Genomic DNA, 20,177 nt, shown 5'->3' with positions numbered 1-20,177 from the left:
ACCGTCGTGTGATGTAGAACTCTTAGAGTCAAGTCAGCTTGAGCCACAGCTACTCCAAAGCAGTGAACAGCGGGCGCATTCCTCAAAATTGTTTTATGTCTTCATCACATTACAAGAATTTTTGAGATTTGTATTTCCTTTCTCCAATAGGTACTGTCTTTATTTGTGGCGGTAAATTTGAGATCGAAGGAGGTGGTTCGCACGTTACCTCATGCCACCATGCTGGTGGAAGTAAACAATAGATATCTCATTAGCTCCTTTTGTTTGTCTACTAGCATAAATTTGACCCGCACACGTCAACGGTGAGTGATAAATGAGCCTAGGTCTTCCCAGGGAAGACTTCCTTATATAGCGCACCTTCGTGTTTAAACACGGCAAAAAGAAGCCATCCGCATTGGATGTAAGACAAACGACAATAATGGCTCATCCTTGGTGCAAAAACCTGTGAAGCTCACGAGTGACGTAAAACAAAGACAACAAAACATTATAAACAATAGCGTACAGCAAAACAATACCTCATGAAACAAAGAAAACCTCGTCAGGTTTTTACACCGAGGATGATCCACAATAATTCATTCCCGGAAAACATACATCTGGTTAAAACGACCCACATATGAAATTTCGAAGTGCAGTGATTTTCTAAAACAGCGCCCTAAGCCCAGTTTAAACACCAGCAATTCTTGTGTAACATTTGTCCTTTGGAACAGAAGAAATCTCTGTTCCGTACGAATTGATTCGAAACGTAGGGACTTGTCATAAGATGCACTCTTAGAGAAAAGTCAAGCAGACCCGATAGAAGTTCGAAATATTGGAAATTATGCAAAATAATGAGTTAACCAAAAATAAGGCTGCCCGTGCAACTAAAAATTTAAAACTTTACCTAAAAAGGATGGCATTTGATTCAGACTAAGACAATTTTCTTAAAGGTGAGGTATGAAAATGGGCGTTGATTCTTCTTTCACGTAAAATATCACACGTGTTTTCTTTGACAACTTGCAAATTTTAAAGACTAAACTAAAATGGGACACGGTAACTATGGTAACAAGAAGCCACACGAGTAGGTATTGTTTAAAATGACAAAAGTAACGGCAGAGTCTAAAAATATGGGACAAAAGATTCCGTCACTCTTTTGCTTGAATGGCACAAGGATGCAATTAAGTCGAAACAAGCGTTTTTGTCTACCCAAATACAAGTGTATCTAACGCGCAATACAGATTAACCAATTGTCTCAAAACAACAGGTAGTTTAAAGAAATTCGGATCAATATGCTACATACTATGAGGGAAAAAAAACACTGGAATTCCTTCTGGAGCAAAGAAAATTCCTGGAAAAACAGTTAGATAGTTATTCAGAAGACCTTATCAATTTTTTAAAACGAATCCTTTGATCCTCATTATGAAAAATCTTTTGATGATTTCGTCTTCACTTGAAGTCTTTCATATGAGGTGAAATACTTGTTTTCTTCTATGGTCTATGCGGATTTTAAAAGAGATACAGAGAACTCAATTAATTCTCACTTACTTATTTTCAAATTCAATGGGCTTGAGTTTTGGGTTTTTGCGTCGAAATTATCAATATAACCATGTTTTTCGGTAAGGAATTTCCCGTCACACTTACTGACCGTAGAATACCCTGATGGTATAGCTTTAATTTGATTTGTGACCTGTCAGTGGGTTTGAATACTAAAACAACAGTTCTGACGAGTCAACTACCCAGCTGCTGTCTAAGAGGCGTACTTTTTAAAATTTCATAGAGACAATACACCGGATGCAAATATGGCGCCCGATTTGAGTTGCCATTGTTCTGGCCTCACTAGCCTCTCACACATATAAGAATCCTTTTGTGTTTCCACGCGAAGACGAGGCTAGTGAGTCCAGAACAATGGCAACTCAAATTGGACGCCATATTTGCATTCGGTGTATAGATCATTAAATTGATTAAATGGAGTTGTCAGCTGTTGTAATATGCAACAAATCGGTTAGTTTTCTAGAAAGGACCGCTGTTTGGAGTTCAAAGCACGCCGGTAATGAACTACTGCATGTGCCACATCCTCGGAGACCCAGGGGCTGAGTCGATTTCAAGTTAGGGCATGAAGAGCCCCTGGGGACATTGTCTTAACAAGACTAGTTCCAAACGGTCGCAGTCGTTCTGCCATCTGATTGGTGCCAGAAAATCTTTGTGTTTTTCTGCCCAATCAGAGTGCTTTAGAGTCCTTTCGTGTGTTTTAACACGGACATATACCAGTAGCTCATGCATTCAGTGCTATTGCCGACCTCGGAATTTTAACAGTTAAGTTCGGATTTCATCTTCTGTGCTACTTGGAAAATATTTCACATCAGGCAGATGTGAAAGATTTTCCAGCCAGCAGCGGGCATTATTTCACTCGACAAGTTGTGTTCTCTCAAGAAATGACATGAGACCTTTCAACAAATTCCCAACAAAGAATTCACCTGCGCTGGCTTTGCATTTGGCATTAATCCCGATAGAACTTTATTCAGTCCCTCTGAAAAATGTCAATTTTGGCAGGGTCTTCAACCAAAACGTTATGGTATCACCTGTACATCCGCCTACAGCGGATGTACAGGTGCCTGAGGGGAGTCGTTTCGGCGCCTTCAGATTAGTGCACTTCTTATAAGTTCTCTTCTAATTTTTCAGAGAAATCTTGGTACCTCATATTTTAAGAAAGTTTTCAAAAAATCCTTTAAAACAGTCAAAGGGGTGAGGAATTCAGTGACATTGAACGGAAAAGTGGGAGACTTCCTGTTTGTAGTGGAAATTATTACACCACTTTCATTCTAATTGCATTCCCTCACATTTCGATAGCGACAGAAACGAAAATAGTCACAACTGAGCTCAAAATTACAGAATTTGTTAGGCGGTCTAACCCCTGAACCAATTCTGGCACCTCTTCCGTGAGGAAACGTGGGTTGAAAATTGAGTTGTTTTTGTCTCTTTTTGAAAAAGCTTCTTTCAACATTATTTCTAAATTAAGAAGGGAGGTTCAACTGTTCTCCTCGAGGAAAGCGTATCAGAGCATCAGAGTATCAGAGTAAATACCTGACTGCTAAGACATGCAGGTGAAATTACAGATTTTAAAACTTTTCTAGAAATCTTATAAAAAGAAATAAGATTTAACATAACAGGATTCCATAAAATCAACTGATATTCTTTATCTGAAAATACTTGCTTTATTTCTGATCAGACTTCGCTAAATTGGGAGCATCGAGGGCTTGAGTCACGGGAAGTTGGGGGCAGAAAACACCCTAAAACTACGTGTTAGTCTTGACAGAGGTCACGAGGCCTAAAAATCACCATCAACTATGCAAAGACTGTTCCTTATGTTAGACGGTTCCTTGGAGAAAGCAGCACTGGATTTCGAAATCGGCTAAAACATGTCAGTTAGTAAAAGGTTTTCTTTTAGAGAAACCTGCATAGTAATTTCAAACTGTATTTCATGGGAAACGTGAATAGTGGTAGCTCACTAGTCAGGTGATGTAGTCTGAAATAGCGATGAAGTACTTAGGAGTTTAGAGCTGCGCTATCTCGAACACGGATCTGTTTAAGCTCTGAGGCTGAAAGATTGAGTAATAAACTGTGTAATTAGTAGAAAAGACACACATCTGTTGTATTTCTAGTAAAATAGCTTTTCGACATGGTATCACGCAAAAATATCTCACTGAGGGTGTTGGAAGTTTGCATATCTCAATTTGGAAAGATTGTTCAAAAGGGGGGAAGATAGATGATATACACCGCTTCGCTAGCAGTTATATACATTCTCTTCCACCAAAGGCCACATAATATTTTAATTTCTACATTTAGGAGTATTATGGCTTTCCACGTGCCGTTGTAATACGATTAGCTCTATTTTATCTAAAACCATTTATACTTTTATTTTATCTTGTTTCATCTCTAAGCGACCGAGGTATCAAACATGTAATGTGCGTCACTGGCTGGAGTGACCATTGTTAGAAAGATTGGCTTGAGGTTGAAGGCCAAAAAGGGGCAAAGGAGCCAGAAAAAAAGTCCTTAAGACTTAATAGCTTTATATCACTAATGGCATGCCTATACAAACAATAACCGAGAAAATATCAACACCATGGACTAAGTGTTTTGACAGTATTTTCCACCACAACGTGCAATAACCGCGTGGCCGCAAGCATTTTTATTTTTTAGAGTTTCCAATTAAATATTGTCCAACCATCAGTTTATCGATTGCTGACCCTGTAACGAACTCACTATGGATCCAAAATTTGGATTCACGGATATTTCCACTCTATTGGTAATCAAAGCAACTCTTTAGACCCATTAGCAAACGATATCAGTGACTTGTTCATTTTAATGACAAAAAAAATACAGTAAAACAATGTTTCATCACGGTTAACTATCTGTGAAGATGAACTTAAGCCAAACAAACCCGATTAAATGTTAAGGGGTAGAAATAAATAGAAAGTTGAAACAAGTTTTACACGGAAACATGAAATGCTGCTATTTATTTGAAAGAAAAGCGCAAAGCTGTCGTAAAACGTTATGCAATAACGTCCAACTCCTTCTAGGAAAACTGTCTGGACGCATTTCAAAAATGTGTCTTATTTGGGCAAAAGGATTAGATGAATATTTTTAAACTGAAAGTAGCTATTGTCTAGTATGGACAAGGGCTTCGAAAGTGTCATTTAATTTGTTTCCTGCTTTGTAAAATTAATGCCCTGCTTGAAAGGTTTGCATTTATGATCAGTAATCCAGAATAGAAAGGAAAACAGAACCAAAGTCGTGGTCAGGATTAACTAAAAATAAGAAGCCCGCGGGTTATTTCCGCTGTACGACGAACCCATTAATGGGTGAGTTTTGATCTTCGTGTTGTAAAACGTACTCAACAATAAAGACAGAGCTAGACAGCTTTTACTTCTGTTGATAGCAAAAGGACTACGAAGAGCTTTGCATATTTCCCCTCAACTGTTGTAATATCCAAACAAAATGTTTACAGTTTCAAAACTTGCAAGCTGCTAATGTCTTTGGATATTGGTGACATTGCGAGAGCTGTAGAGACAATAGTCGCACGAAAAGTACCCTAGACAGTGAGAGCTAACCGTGTTTTCTTCTAAGAACGTGCAGGTCCATCAAAGGATTGTGTTGATGACTTAAGAGCTATATAATACCTTAAAACCCCCTATTATTAAGTAATTCGTCGTCTTCGTGTCAAAAACCACACGCTTGAAAAAAACACACTTAAAAACAAAAACACCAAGAGGGAAAAATGGCAAAAATTTCGATGATTGTCTTGGTTTCCGTTGAAATCTAGTCTGAAGGCAGCTCTTTCTAACTAAACTTTGGTGAATCATTTGCCAAAAAATTGTCTATAAATCTTATGTAACAGAACTGAACAGTTCAGCTGTCAAGTTCATTATCTAGCGCGCGTGCTTGGACAAAGCAGCGTAGTCTTAGTGGATAACATATTTAACAGTTTCGCTCAGACTAACAACAGCTCAGAGTTTTTTTTACGAGGTAACAAAACAAGAGATTATACAAATCAGCATCAATAAATGATTTTACTTTCTTTTTACGTTAATCTCCCAGTTGAAAGCTTTTAGCATGCAAGCTAGCGCTCATATTTCCTCTAGACTAGTTGTTATAACAGAGGAATGTTTGCGGTTTCGTTGTTATCTTTTTATTTTGTTGCTGCAACATATATTCATACATGTTGCCGTTTTTGATAGTGATGAGTTTTGAGTGTAGTTCATCGTGATTTCGACGTATTCGAGCGAAGTTTGCAGGCTGGTAGATCAATGATTGGTTATAACTCATTAACTCTAGTGAAAGATTTGCACAGCTGCACTTTAGAAATTTTAACATCATCATTTTGTAGGCGGAAGAGGAATGCCCCACTCAAAAATAGGGAGGTTAGTATATTTTATCAAGCAGGGAACACGAAAAAAATATCACGTTCTTGTTTTCATTTTTCGGTTTGTTGTTTCAGCATCAGATGTATTTTTGTTGGATTGTGTTAGTCTAAGTTCGCAAAGTAAACACGAATAGGATGACTGGGCAAACATCTGTGAAGTTTTAAAGTGCCACTGAAGCTAAGAAAATTCGCGACTTTGTAGGATATAATATTTGATAATTTGACAATACAATTGTAGTTCTGTAAAGAGAAACTTCAGCGTCACACGCCTTCGAAATAAAATTTTCGGCCCTAATGAACTTTATCTTATTTCTCGCCAGAGATAGAACCAGTTGTGAGATTTCAAAAATTATTTTTTGTAAAAGCTTTTACGATAAGTACGTGAGTTGAAAGGTAATCTCTATTGGTTTGGTGCAATACGCAATATGTAAATACTTAAATGTCAATCATAGGTAAATTCAGCCGTAAATCAATTGTCTTTCCGCCATAATTCGTTGTATCTTCGATTTAAAATGAAAAAAAAAAAAATGTTTTTCTTCTTTTCGAGTACAAAACTATCATCGAAACCCCGATGGTTTTTCTGATTAGTATTTTAAGCTGATGCTTGACAATGGCCATGTTAGTGTCGTGCTAGCTACTCATAGTTACACAAAGTGTTATGCTTGAGTGCATTCTTTTCAGATCTAGTACAAAACAAATTGAAATATGGTTGTTTTGTTTTCTTCTAATTTCAGGCCGTGGTCGTACTCCCAGAGGACTCGTTCAAAATTTTTCTCTGTCAGAAATGCTGAGTATCAACAGATCCGGAAATACTCGGTTATGTTGATCTTGTACGATCGTTTCTGTATTGTCTCATGTGCGCGTTCAACCAGCCCTCTATTCTCATTCAAATTCATTGTGTAATTTCCTTTCAAGCAAAATATCAGAGTAATTCTTCCGCGGATAATTTTGGTGTAATGTTCGTTGTTATGGGCTGTCCAAGTCCGCCTTCTTCACACGACAAATTGATTGTCCTGACAATAGCTATTTAAAGGCAAACAGGAAACGACAAAAACGTCATACGTTATTAGGCTCTATAGGCAACTTTGACGGGTATATGACAGCGGCTCCGCCAATCACCGCACTAATAGTTTCATTACAGTAATTGAGCAGTACGCCTAAGTGATTTATGAATGTCCAGCAGAGAGCGACATCAGGTCTCTATGGTGTATAAATAAAATCGTTTAATGATTGATTACAACAGCAAAACTTTATACTCAAACAGGCAGGGCTGTTTATGTGTTCGACTCGCTTCAGGGTCTTGGGTCAACCGTTCTTCGTACCAGGCAAACAGCGGCGCAATCAAGAGATTGACCAACGACTTTTGCTGGACATTCACTCTCGCAGGTCGAATAATTAATATCGCGCTAACAAAAAGCTCGTTCTGGCTTTGCATTATCTTAAAGCCAACACACAAGCTCTCAAGTACTGTTTAGTTTTCCGTTTGCTATGATGACATCCGTTGAAAGCCCGGAAGGCCAGCTTAACACACGTGCTGGTCTGCCTATCGGCTGCACCACTAGCTCAATACTTCAGGGTCAAGACTTCGATTTCGGTAAGTAGCCTCAAAATAGCACTGATTTTTATCTGTTTAGCTCGCGCCCGCCAAGCTAAGCCTCCTTATTTCCTACACTCGTTGACGTAATGGAAATTGTAACGAACCTGTGGCTTCCTTGAGTTACACATTACAAAGTTACCTCAAACATGTCCCGAGTCACATGCCACTCTAAGACGCAAGCCGCCTTCTTCAAATTTCCCTTTGCAGACCGTCACGTCGATTCACTCATGTCGTACACTCGTCCGTCGAGCTACTACGAAGACATGCACGGTACAGCGACAACCATTCCCAACCAAGTTCAGACGGGATATTCTCAGATACACACCATGGCGTTCGGCTTCTCGTCAGGTCTACCTCACGGACAGCTAAGGTCCGACTCCATAGAAGTGGAACTCGAAAATAAAGATCTTTGGGACAAGTTCCATGAAATAGGAACGGAGATGATCATTACGAAAACGGGACGGTAAGATGAGACGAGACAAAGAGTACACTTCATTATTCCAACTTCAATAACTCGTGCGTTGATATTTCCGCCCGAAATGATGCCAAACACTCTTCGCAGATTAAAACCTCAGACGGGAAAGACTTGGCTTTCGCCATAATTCTTACTCTTGTCCGTCGAATCTGAAACTGGCTTTTGCCACGCTTAACACCCCCGTTTTGTGGAAGTTTAATGGGAGGTCGAAGCAAACAAATAATTATACTTGTAGAGTTTGACAGTGCTGTCGTAAGATACATGTGTGATAAGAGTTCATGTTTCAACAGTCCTCATTTAAACTGCACTCGATTTACGTAGCTGTCAAACCCTCCAAAACGGTCTAACAAAGTGTTTATTTCCATGCCATTTCTATTAGCGCCGCTGCTTTCTCGCAACATTGTGGAACCCTTTTCGAGGATACTTGACAGTTTATGAAAATATTGGTTTCGATTCGCGCCCGGCATGCCATATGTAAAGAAACCTAAACAGCTCAATAAATTGTGCGTGAATATACAGCCAAAGGCGAAGTGTTACAAGAAAGTAAATACTCGGTTTAATATTTTTGAAAACGTTCCCTTTCACACGACCCGAACTGATTTTCAAACTCACTCTACTCGTAAAAGGCCTAGTAGGAAAATAACCACGTATGTCCCGCCTTGTATGTGGTGATATGTCTGTCAAAATCTTAAAGAGTTAAAATGACGGTGGTACAGAAATTGCTCAAAACGATTCGTTCATGAGAAACAAAACCCAATGAGAGTTCAGTATATTCTTTATATGATGAGACTGCCACTAAGAAAAACCTTGCGTTTTCTTCCTACAGACGAATGTTTCCCGTGATCCGCGTGAACGTAAGCGGCTTAAACCCCAAGGAGGAGTATGTCTTGGTGTTGGACAGCATTCCAGCAGATGACAACAGGTACAAGTTTCACAACTCAGAATGGTCAGTCACTGGTAAGGCAGAACCTCTCATACCCACCAGAATCTTCGTTCACCCTGATTCACCGGGAACCGGATCGCAGTGGATGCGACAAGTAGTTTCCTTTCAGAAGATGAAGTTGACCAACAATCATATGGATCAAATGGGACATGTAAGTTATCTGTTGCTCAAAAAACCATTTCATCACTTTGCCATCTCCCCCGCTGTTAGCTTTCTCCTCGTCATTGTTCGTGAACATGAGCCAGTAGAAGACAGAAAGGTTACTTTGAAATTTTAAATTGAAACCGGCTTTCGTGGAAATTTCGAACATTTACGGGATATTCGAACAACATTCTCAAATAGAATGCAAAGATGTAAGCTTTCACAGGCCAACCACTTCTTCTTTGTACACGCGTAGGCTTTTATCACATCATTGTTCATTAAATTTTGTGGGTGACGAGCTCCTTAAACTTTTCAAAACCTAAGACGTGGCTCATGAAGTTTCAGGGCTTAAACTGATCGGATGGAGAACCTGAAGAGCAGAAATACTTTCTTATAATTCCCATGGTTGTGAACTGACATGTGACAACAGATCTATGTCCAAAGAAAGAAATCAGCAATCTCTATTCTTCGCTCTTCAGATTATCTGTCGGTGTTGTTTGGAACAAAGTGGAAATTATTGGGCCATCAGCAAGAAAAGCAATATAAGAAATTTCGCAGTATCTTTATAGACACATTTGCTTTTTCTTATCTGGATCAGTTTACCCACGTTCATTCAATTTTTCCATAATTCACGAGGCCGTGCTAGCAGAGCAATATTTGATCTTTAATCACCAAACGTTTTTAGATGAAGGATGTCAGACTAACTAAACTGTAACTAAATGTTTAGTAATTGCACCTTAGTTTAACGCACTACATTTCCAAATTCACTTTTTTACATCAGTGAAACCTTCGATCAGATGTAAAAAGGATGATAGGTTTTCAGTTCTGTAGGTCTTACAACAGTATTCTAAACTGCTTTGTTGAGAGGTGACGGAGAAAAAGATATTTCAGCTGAATTGAAATTTCCGGAGAATCGTTTAAACGCAAATCTTGAGCAGTTTAGAAAGGCGATTTTGGACGAAATGTGGTCATAAACAGTGAACGGGCGTGGAATTTGCCTCAATTTGCTCTCCAAACGAGGGAAAAGAAAACACCCGAATTTTAGAGGCATAAAACTGGGAGTGTTTTTGAGTGTAATAGAAATGATGGCGGTGTTTCAACAAGGATATTTGATTTACACGGATTGAATAGCTGACGAGAACGTATTTTAAAATACTGCGAGGTATTTTCACGGAAACACAGGGACAATGAGAGCTGTTTCTTGCTGTTCTAAACGAAACATTTGTTTCCACATTTCAATTCTCGCTACGTCTATTGAATAGCGTAGCATAGGAACAAAAGACTTAATTGCCTTTGTTAACAAACCAAAAAGCTTTAGAAAATAGGTTTCTGGTCACAAAAAACGGCTAAAAAGCTCAGCTAGTTAAATAGGGGATTTCATTAATGGCCTTTTTGTGACGTATACGGTGAATCGCAGGTTTCAGAAGGGAAGAAAACAAAGAGAATGTAAACTTGTCCACTGTATGATTACAAAAATGATGTTCGCGTTTTGTTTCTTCTCTGAAAAGCGATGTAAACAAGTTGACAATAGCACCAGCCACGAGGATGGTTAACAACTGATTTGGTAGTGGATTCTCCCCGCCCCTCCTAAGTGATTGTGAAAGCTTTTAGCTTCGAAATGAAAATCAACACTTACAAATCACAATGGATAAGGGATGAGGTCAAACTTCGATTTACGCATGAGATAAGACGATCAGCAGTTTTTAAAACTTTTACAACTAATGACAAACATGGTGTTTCACAACTAAACTCCAAATTTTTTCATTTTATCATAGGTGAATGTATAGTCGTGGAGCCCAGTTTTGATTTGATATAAAAGAGAAAAATTTCTCAAGATCATGCTGTTTTGAGTTCTCATTTCTTCATGTTCGTTCCTAAACATCGTTTCTCTTATTCTAAAAACAAATCCGAAACAATCAAAATCTGCAAGATGTAGAAATCCATCTTCGCTAGCCTTCACTTATCACAATCAAGATTCTGTTAGCTGGGTAAACTTTGATGGTGTGGGGGAAAAGGTAAATAATAGATGGAGAACACGCCTTTAATCTTAAGAAAATAGCTTTGTTAACTCCTCCATTGCTAACTATTTCTTCGGCATCCATTCTAGATTCGTTGGTCAATGTTTCAAGAGACCTAGCTGAAATAAATTGGATAGAAATTCAATGTTTTGAACTGTTGACACATTGAATCATTCTATAACCACAATTAATGGGCGTCTGAAGTTCATTCACTTTAATCATCAAATCAAACGTAAAACAAACGTTTCTTAAAGGAAATAACTCTCACAGAACATTTGCTCTCTTTCGTCTCGTCATTATCACGTTTGTTATTCCAGCTGGTAAAACATCATTCACAATAATGGCTTTGAACATCAACTATGTCGTCAGGTCTTTGTGCTCATACAAAATCTTAGCCGAGGGCCGTCGCCTTGCCGAAATAAAAACTAAAAGAGTTTCATGTTTGTTTTAAACACTGCAGGTTATACTGAACTCGATGCACAAGTACCAGCCTCGTGTTCATGTTATCCCAGCGAAGGATTACAGTCCGTATGGCTTGAGAAAGGGGTCCTTTTATACCTTCGTTTTCCCAGAGACTCAATTCATGGGAGTGACTGCCTATCAAAATCCAAGGGTGAGTTGAAGTTGTTAATGGCTTACAGCTGAACACAAATACCTCATTGAGGTAATAAAGAAGACGATTAGGGGTGACAAGTTGTTGAGGATAAGTGTCTCTTTTGTACAATGAGAATTTGTAGCTTTGCACAATAACTGAACCTGTTTCAGAACCCAATAACTGAGTTGAAAGCATGCTTGAAAATATATTTTTTTTGATGAACCATCATTATACCCCCAAAAATGACATGGATTTAACCGTGCTGCCGAGTAACAGCCTTTTATAACCGGTCACTAAAACGTGTTCCATTAGCATCATTTGAAACACGCTTAAAAAGGAAGGTATTTGTATTGTGAACAAGCAAAAAAAGCCTGAAATTCATCTGCCTGCGGAACTGATACTACATGCCGCGGGCGCCACAGTGAGTTTCCCTGTCCAAGCATCAACAGATGCTATACCTAACACTGTGCGAACGTTCTGTTGTGAATGTACAATAGAACTAAAAAGGTTAATATCAAATAAAGAAGCATGTTGAAGAAACTCATGTCGTATCTTTGCGAGTAAATGATGACTGTGGCAAACGGTTATAAAATGATTTGTAATCACTGAAAAAGGAGAAAGAAATTGGTCAAATATTGTGATGGCTAGGAGGCTCGGTAATTACACAGCACCTTTATTCTTTCCTTTTATTTTATATTTTTATATTTATTTGTGTTTTCAATATGGGTGACTCGCTGGTTAGGGTTACATTATACCAATCCATTGGTTATTCATTTCCGTATGTGCACGGAGATTGCATTAAAAAGCAATACCTTTTACCATGATCATCAGAGTTCTTCATCACGTTTGAGGAAAAATTCTTACATTCGTATGTACTACTTAAAAGAACCAGATTACTTAAGTTTTCGAGATCATGTTTGGGTATCTTATAAAAACATGTCAGTTTAACATGAGAAATTATAGTAATCACTCCGTTAAGACAACTACACAACCTGGTTTTGATCAACTGAAACAACCTCTCGTCGAAGAAATTTAATGTTTAGGTTTTGAAAAAATTAAAGATAAATTCTCACCGAGCGACAGCCGGAAAAACTATTTCATTTTCAAAATCCTACGTCAGTGATGTCAGCTCAGTCAGGCCTGACAACAATTTATTACAACCGCTCATAATTGATTAGTTAGTCTTTGAATACCCCAACTGTAAGTTGACGATACTTGCTTTTGAGGAAAATGTGGCTTTCCTGATGCCACCAGTCGTCTAACGATGGCTTCGTGCAGTTTGCGAGGATCACCGTTCAAAGATATGTTAGGGATTGGTTTACCGCGCAAATCATCGCATTAATAGGTTTCCGCATAATTTGTGAGTGCTTCCCGAGTACATGAACTGCATTCACGTACAACTTAACCTGAAGCAACAAGTTTACCCTTTGGCGTCGTCCTTTAGTTATTCTGGCAGTAAACAAAAACGTTTCACCGGAATGTTTCATTTTCCATAGTCAAAACTGCAAACGGGTTTTTTCCCCTTAATCGATCAACGAATAACAGCGGAGTTAGACGACAAAGGGGTTCTCCGTCCAACTAAATCTGTACTTACGGAAACCGCACACCGGCAATTAGGGACTTTTTATGTCTAGAAATTCGCCGATAGAAGTTTATAACAAAAACAACAAATCTATTAATTTCATGGAGCAAATTCCACGTTGAAATTTTTTGACGATACGCGATATCTGATAACCTCGTCTAAAATTTGAATTCTCCAGAAAACTTATTATAGAGGATGAGATTAAGCTCGAGTGTCGAATTAAGAAAGGTCATCTCACGAGAAAATAATTTAACAAATCTTTTTAATTTTTTTTTAAGGGTCAGAAATTTCCGTGCTCCTCGCGTTTTGAAGTTATCTTCGGGGCATTAAATGTTTGTGTTTTAATTCTAGATTAACGACTTGCATTAAGCAATTTTCCCGTATCTTAATTAGAAACATCCGCGCATACCTTTACTTCTCGTTTTATGCGGTGACTAGAAGAGCACGTAGTAGGCTTAAGTCACCGACAGAGAGAAGGAAACGGCCTAAAACCTTAACTAACACGATTTGTATTTTATATCTTCTGCAGATTACTCAGTTGAAGATAGAAAATAACCCGTTTGCGAAGGGTTTTCGAGGAAGTTGCAATAGTACCATGCATCATATCGCCATGAAAAGGTACGTGGGCGATGGGCGATGGGTTTATATTACTATTATTTCATCGATTTGTCACATCTATTTTGATAAGCAGTTATTATGTAAACTCCACGCATGTAGGGATTTAGAGTAAGGGCTATAAATAGAACATTCCCAAAGTATTCATTTTTGGCATCATTTTGCTTATTTAATTTTTAAACGTCAGAAATACTTGGGTTTGAAGATAAACCAGGTCTGACTTTATAGTCTCTTTGATCACATCAAAACTGTCACGGTTTGTCTGCGGTTTTCCCAAAGGTGTTTCGGCTTCGTCAAGTTTCAGGTCGTTATCACGAGTTATGCAAGAGAGGAAGGACTCGTACTGGGGCCGTTAATACCCGGTTAAATCAGGTCAGAATTGCGTCGGAAGCGTAATCGGGGAAAAAAAAAAGGACGCCAAATATTTTCTTGAATTTTTAAGCATTTGGCAGGGTATGCATTCACCGGCATTTTTTCTTACTTTGGCCGAGCCGGTGTTTGCTATGTAGCTTTTACAGGAAGCGGTTTCTAGATTATAAAATAAAAAGTTTATCAGAACCGGCAACCTTGTGAAAGTGAATGACAGAAAAAAGGGAAGATGGAGAAATGAGGTTAAGGGAGGGGAAAAACCGGACACAAAGACAAAGCATAGTCGAGAAATCTCACGAGAAGGGAAACATGCAGCTGGACTAAACGAGGAAACAACTAGCACGTATTAAAAGACCTGCTTTGCATGTTTCGCAATGCTTTTGACTTAAGTTGCGCTCTCTCGGTTTGTGCGCCTCGCGTTGCAGAAATTCTCTGTCCCACGTTAGTAGGCTGGTGTTTCCAAAACTCATGTTTGATAACTTTAGATGGAGTCAATTGACCTTTTCCGAAAACGGAACAAACCCAGAGTCATACAGCCGCCAACAAATTAAGTTCACACTTAAGAGCGCTTAAAACGTTTAATTATAGCCTCTTGAGTCCGGAGTTTTATCACAAGGTACTTATTCCACAATTTCGAAATAATCTAGTTTACAGCTTGATACGTCATCACAACACGAAGCCCAAGTACCTATCAGACTTTTAAATGCTCAGCGCCATACTTTTCCGGAACCTATATTTCGAAGTCCATTTCAGAATTCTTCCAACTATTTTTAACAAATATGTATATATTTTTTTACCATTTGCGTGACGAGTTGAGCCCTACAGTTAAATGCAATTACCGAAAGGCAGACAGTAAAGTACCTCCTCTAAGAAAACTATAATGATATAAAATAAAATACTTTTAGGTCTTAAGCTGTGATGCCAGGTACAGATACTGCGCAGTTTCTTGTTAACTTCAAGATTATATCAGAATTCAGAGAAAAAATTCAGAATTGAAAATTTCCGGTTATTTAGGTTTTATTGCCTTCCCAGAGATAGTCAGTTCTTCCAGTGTCATTTGTCTTGAATTGCCTTGACTGCAAACCTGAATATAACAAACATGAAAATAAAGATTTTTTAGTTATTTCTGGCCTTATAATTTGCATGATTCTTTATTGAGACGGTCTTTCTCCATCGTTTTATATCAGAAAGTCCCCAGACGACTGTAACGATATCGACGGTCTCTCCCTCTCACCCGCGGGCTCTACGTCGAGTGGCGAATCGTGCAAACGCACCTTCCAGGACTCTCCACCAAAACTCCCTGATATTAACGATCCTTCTCCACCCTTGATGGGGCATACAGGTAAGAAAACACAACTAACACATAATCTATTGTGATTTTTGTTTGCCTCCGTAGTCTTTACACAAGGCAAAACGTTTATTTTTGTGCGAGACTCTCGTGAACCTTTTTTACCGGAACGCGCGTGTTTGGTGTTACGAGTGATGCAATCCTGAAATTTGAACCTGAGAGCCATTAAAATCCCACTGTTCCTCTACAAGTCATATGCGTTAAAAAAATGTTACTTTAATCATTTCCTAATGACTTGTTATTTCTACGGAAGTTTGCACGTACAGTAATCTTGTTTGGAAACGCAGCAGGCCAAAATCCGGATATGTTCAGAGACTAATATTTGGTGGATACAATGGAGATTAATGCCAGAATATGCAGCGGCAGAGTGGTGTTTAAGGACAACGGTTTTTTTAAAGCAACCGCATCTGGTCGCTCCTATCTTTCGGGTCACGAGCGCAGCTATTTTGAATTGGACTTACGGGTGTAGTTCCTTATTAGAAAAAACATTCTCTATTATCACGTTTAAAATAAGTGCCTCTCGAGACTTGCAGTTCAGCAGAACGGAAATTTTGACTGCCGTCACCATACGCGCGGCTGGAGACTTGGTTGCCCCGCGCACACTCACCCCCAAGCTTATAAAGAGCAATGTTTGGAAGTGACTGGTTGAAAATTGTTCAGTTTTATTAACGGGCTATAAAATTATAATCAGTTTCCTTTAAACTTGCCTCGTTGTTCAGAAGAGATATCTCTGAAGAAGGACACGCCATATAGAGCTTTTGACGTATAGAGCGTTCTCAAGGAAAAGGATGATAGTTGCCGCCTCTTTTTAGCAGATCACCGATAGCGAAATCAAATGAAAGGGGTTTTTGAAGGCGAAAGTCAACAGGTGAAATTAACCTTAGCAAGTTTGTCAGAAATCAAACCTAATCGCTACTTTTAATTCATTTTCTCACGAGTGTTGTTTACAAAGCATCTATCTATGTTTCGGTTTAACCTGCGGGTCATATGATTGTCATGGTCTGGTAGATTCCAGGCAGAATTCACGAAACGCGCCGCAAAAAAGGTTTTAATACTGTAACCAAAAGACACACCGACATACTTAACTTCCTTATTGCCAAATATCCGTAAAACCAAATAATAATTCCAAGGAAATGGGTCAACTTGACTCGTGCGTACCGCATCAAGCTGGCTTACGAGGTATCCTTGGATCAAATGATGCTTAAAACACCCAAAGCACTGTAACGTTGACATCCTCTACAAATGTTAATTGCATGGAAGAAATCTGATTGACTACGTACCTTTAATTCAATACCTCTAGATACTCTCTAATTTAGTGATCTTGGAACATGTCACGCCCTTCATTCTAAACAAGATTAGTCGTCAACTAATGGAATTAAAGGACCCCTAAGGTTAGGTGGACTGGATTTGAGCGGGCGCCTGATAGCCTCACGATGTCTGCTCCGTCCCACTTACGTTTGTCATCGCTATCGCGTGTAGTACAAAAGAAGCAAGAGCCAATTAAGATATATGTCGGAAGTGTTGAAAGCAAAAAACAAGAAAAGCGCCAAAGGGCGGTTGCAATTTTGTTCTGGCAACAAAAAGAGTCTGTTTTGTCTCGTTCAAAGTGTTCTAGTTCTGACCAGTTCCATTGATGTTTTTTTTTTTGTTTTTGTTTTTTTCTGAGAACCTTGTTTTTGATGAAATCTATCTGCTCTCTTATGTACAGCATCTGCTTAAGTGAGCTGATCGGGATTCAAATGTCCACATTCCCTCTATAAAATACAAAATCGTGTAAACTTTGGACCCAACCAATTCTCCTTGGTTCTCTAATGTCCGTGTCAGTGGAGTTTCCTTCATAAAGGTTCGTTTTACAGAAAATACAAATATTCGAAAACAACATTAGGAACAAATTTAGTGTAGGCTTCAGTCGCGGTTCCCTTGGTACGAGTTTCACGGCAGTTCATAATTTGCCAACCCAGAACTTTGAGCAAGGGTGAGCATTCAATTTTATTTTTGTGTCTGAATATCTAGGAATGAATGGCATGCCCTTGTGAGTAACGAAGTAGTCATTATTCAAGCACAAGTCAACTTGGTTCCCCAGACTATCTCTGATAGTCCGATCCTGGGTCAAGGATTAGCAATAGGACGGTAACGTCACTAAACTACAGCTGATCACCATCTTTTATTTCTTCTATTTAACAGGAAGTGCATTTGGCCATGTCATGTTCCCTCGTCGCCCGTCAGAATCATTTGACTCCTCTTGCGCTTTCGCCTCGCTTCAAAGCAGCTGTCGTCAGCAGTCATTCTGCTCCGAGAGGCCTGCTGCATCAACAACGCCATCCTCAACATTTAACCTGACGCCACATCCTTACGTGCACAGCCTTCCAATAAACTCTTTAACATCGCTGTCTACAACTAATGCTCTCTCGCATCCAAATCACCCATCTCGGCCGCTCTTACATCCGGGATACATGGGACATCCCAACGAGCATACAATTCATCACACTCCCGCACATCTTACTGCGCATGTGCACTCTGCGTTAAATGGCTATCCAGACAGTTTAAGAGCTGAAAGACCCGACTACGGACTGGGAAGAGGTGATTTCAGCAAACCGCTGACCATATCCACAACGTTCCACTCTGGTTTCCCGGGGAACCCTCCACCTTATCCTTATCATTAAATGTTATGTATTCCAAATGTGGTCGGGGTGGATCATCGCTACACAATACTAAGACGAGTTCTAGAAAATTAGGTAAATTGTCGTATATTCAGCATTTACTCGGCGTTTTCCTCCATTCTGCAAGTGGAATCTTAAAGGTATTTATTTATTTAACAGGGGCAGCTTTCCAGATCAGAGCTGCTCCTATGACAAAGGAGAAAAATGTTCAAGCGTTAAGACTGGATAGCGAACTCCTGCAATAAGTTTTACTCTTTAAGACAATCAATGCAAAGTAATCGAGAGCAGGTAACTCTTTCTGAAAGTACCGTGGAACAGAAAGATTCCAAAAGGATGCTTGAATGTCCATTGATTGGAACTGATTCAGGCGGAAAGCTCTCGACAACGCCCATTGATGCTTAGATGAGTGTCCTGTGGTTCAAAATTGAGTCAGTGATGTGTGGTCCTTGATCAAGTCACGTGAACACCACATGAACACTCTAAAGCTTACATGATAGTAACATTATAGAAATAGTAAGTCTCGCCTGAACACATCCTCTTTCTTCGCATGACGTTTATTTAAATACGAGGCCTAGTTCACTTTTGCTATTTATGTCAGTAGGGAACATGAGATACAGAACTGTTTTCGGTTAAAAAGGAAGTTAATCTGAAGTGGACATAAGCTACCTCACAAATAGGGCAGCAGTAGCACAAGGGGACAAATCGGCATTGCCGAAAACTTAATTTCAAACAAACATACCCACCTCGAACGAAACGTAACGCCCCCCACTCCAACGAAACGCAAATTTCTAAACCCCTTCAATACCAGGAGGGACCAAAACAGGATTTCTCCTCAGTGGTAAAATAGATTTTTAAGCAGAAAGGTGATGAGAGGAAAGAAAAATATGAATTATTTTTCATTTATCACCAAATTTTCTCAACTAGAACTGGAGGAAATGTAGGACATACATTGAGTGCGAAGAGTTGATTTAGATCTTTAGGGGGTGAAAGAGTCGAAATATTGTCCAACCTTGGCCCTTTCACTCCCAAAGGTAATAAAAGTACAACTTTTCTTTACAGCCATAAAAATTTTCGCGAAACCTATCAATATCAAGAAATCATGAATTTAATGATATTGCCTTGATCCAAAATCAACTTCTCTAAACTGAAATTTAAGGAAATGTTTGGTACTTGATAAGGAAAATGGTGACTTATGATATTGGATTGAAAGGTTGAAGAAAAAGCGTTTGAAATAGTATCTAAATTGTTGCCGAATTTTAATTGATATCCAAGTCGGGGTTATTTCATAACAAGATCTTTTAGATCCTTAGGTTTTTTCACGCCGCAGAATGGCCTTTTTTTTCTCGCTTTTTCGAGTATTATTACAAGTCACAATGTAAAAGAAAAAGAGTTGTAACAAGGAAGAATCGAACATTGTTCAGAGTTTCGTTATTGCGTGACCTGACTAACGCAATGTAAATTTTAAAATAGTACGTTACCAGATATAAGGAAAAAAAAACAATATGAATTCCGAAATAGTTGGGTTTTTATTGATAAATATTGCCACTTTTAGAGGAACACGCTGCAGCTAAATTTTAATGCCGAGATTTAAGTAACTGTATTTATTTCTGAGCTCTTGTTTATATATATATCTCTATGTGCGCAAGACAAGTTCTCAAAATCGACAGGTAAGTTAGTCAGTTATACGTTCTAGTTTCTGGAAAATAGCATATATTGGAGAGTATTTAAAAACTGTAGGAAGAATATAATATATCGGCTTGCTTTTTTAACTCAGGGAACAGAATCGCGATATGATATTGAAATTATTAATCAGCACACATAAAATGGGATTTTAAGGAGCGTGATGCGTTTTATGTTCAGGTTAATTAAAAACCAACGTTGTTTGTGGACGATTTGTTTGTACGAGTTTGTACCTACTAGCACACATTTGGACCCTCT

General features: G+C 38.8%; 1 protein-coding gene across 3 annotated transcripts; it reads left to right on the top strand.

Annotated features, from left to right (window-relative positions):
* Positions 1 to 2,832: 2,832 nt before the first annotated feature.
* Positions 2,833 to 20,128, top strand: LOC111345636 (T-box transcription factor TBX20). 3 transcript variants are annotated; one of them, XM_088743283.1, is made up of 8 exons: positions 2,833 to 2,922; positions 6,631 to 7,490; positions 7,701 to 7,956; positions 8,795 to 9,062; positions 11,531 to 11,683; positions 13,777 to 13,865; positions 15,419 to 15,573; positions 17,764 to 20,128. In XM_088743283.1, the coding sequence occupies exons 2-8, from the start codon at positions 7,385 to 7,387 to the stop codon at positions 18,240 to 18,242; spliced, it is 1,506 nt and encodes a 501-aa protein (XP_088599409.1). In that variant the 5' UTR covers positions 2,833 to 2,922; positions 6,631 to 7,384; the 3' UTR covers positions 18,243 to 20,128. The 3 variants fall into 3 exon arrangements, with proteins under 3 accessions (XP_088599409.1, XP_022808659.2, XP_088599410.1); XM_022952924.2 differs by lacking the exon at positions 2,833 to 2,922 and adding an exon at positions 5,544 to 5,894; XM_088743284.1 differs by lacking the exon at positions 2,833 to 2,922 and having other exon boundaries at positions 6,023 to 7,490.
* Positions 20,129 to 20,177: the final 49 nt, after the last annotated feature.

The sequence above is a fragment of the Stylophora pistillata genome, chromosome 13, assembly GCF_964205215.1.
Source record: "Stylophora pistillata chromosome 13, jaStyPist1.2, whole genome shotgun sequence".
In the NCBI taxonomy this organism is placed as follows: Eukaryota; Metazoa; Cnidaria; class Anthozoa; order Scleractinia; family Pocilloporidae; genus Stylophora; species Stylophora pistillata.
The sequence above is the reverse complement of the archived record's forward strand: the minus strand, read 5'-3'. Positions and strand labels throughout refer to the sequence as shown.

Excerpts from the sequence above, each read along its gene's own strand:
- LOC111345636 (XM_088743283.1), top strand. The coding sequence starts at position 7,385 with ATGATGACATCCGTTGAAAGCCCGGAAGGCCAGCTTAACACACGTGCT. Across the intron at positions 7,957-8,794 it reads ATCATTACGAAAACGGGACG|ACGAATGTTTCCCGTGATCC; the intron begins GTAAGATGAGAC and ends TTCTTCCTACAG. Across the intron at positions 11,684-13,776 it reads CTGCCTATCAAAATCCAAGG|ATTACTCAGTTGAAGATAGA; the intron begins GTGAGTTGAAGT and ends TATCTTCTGCAG.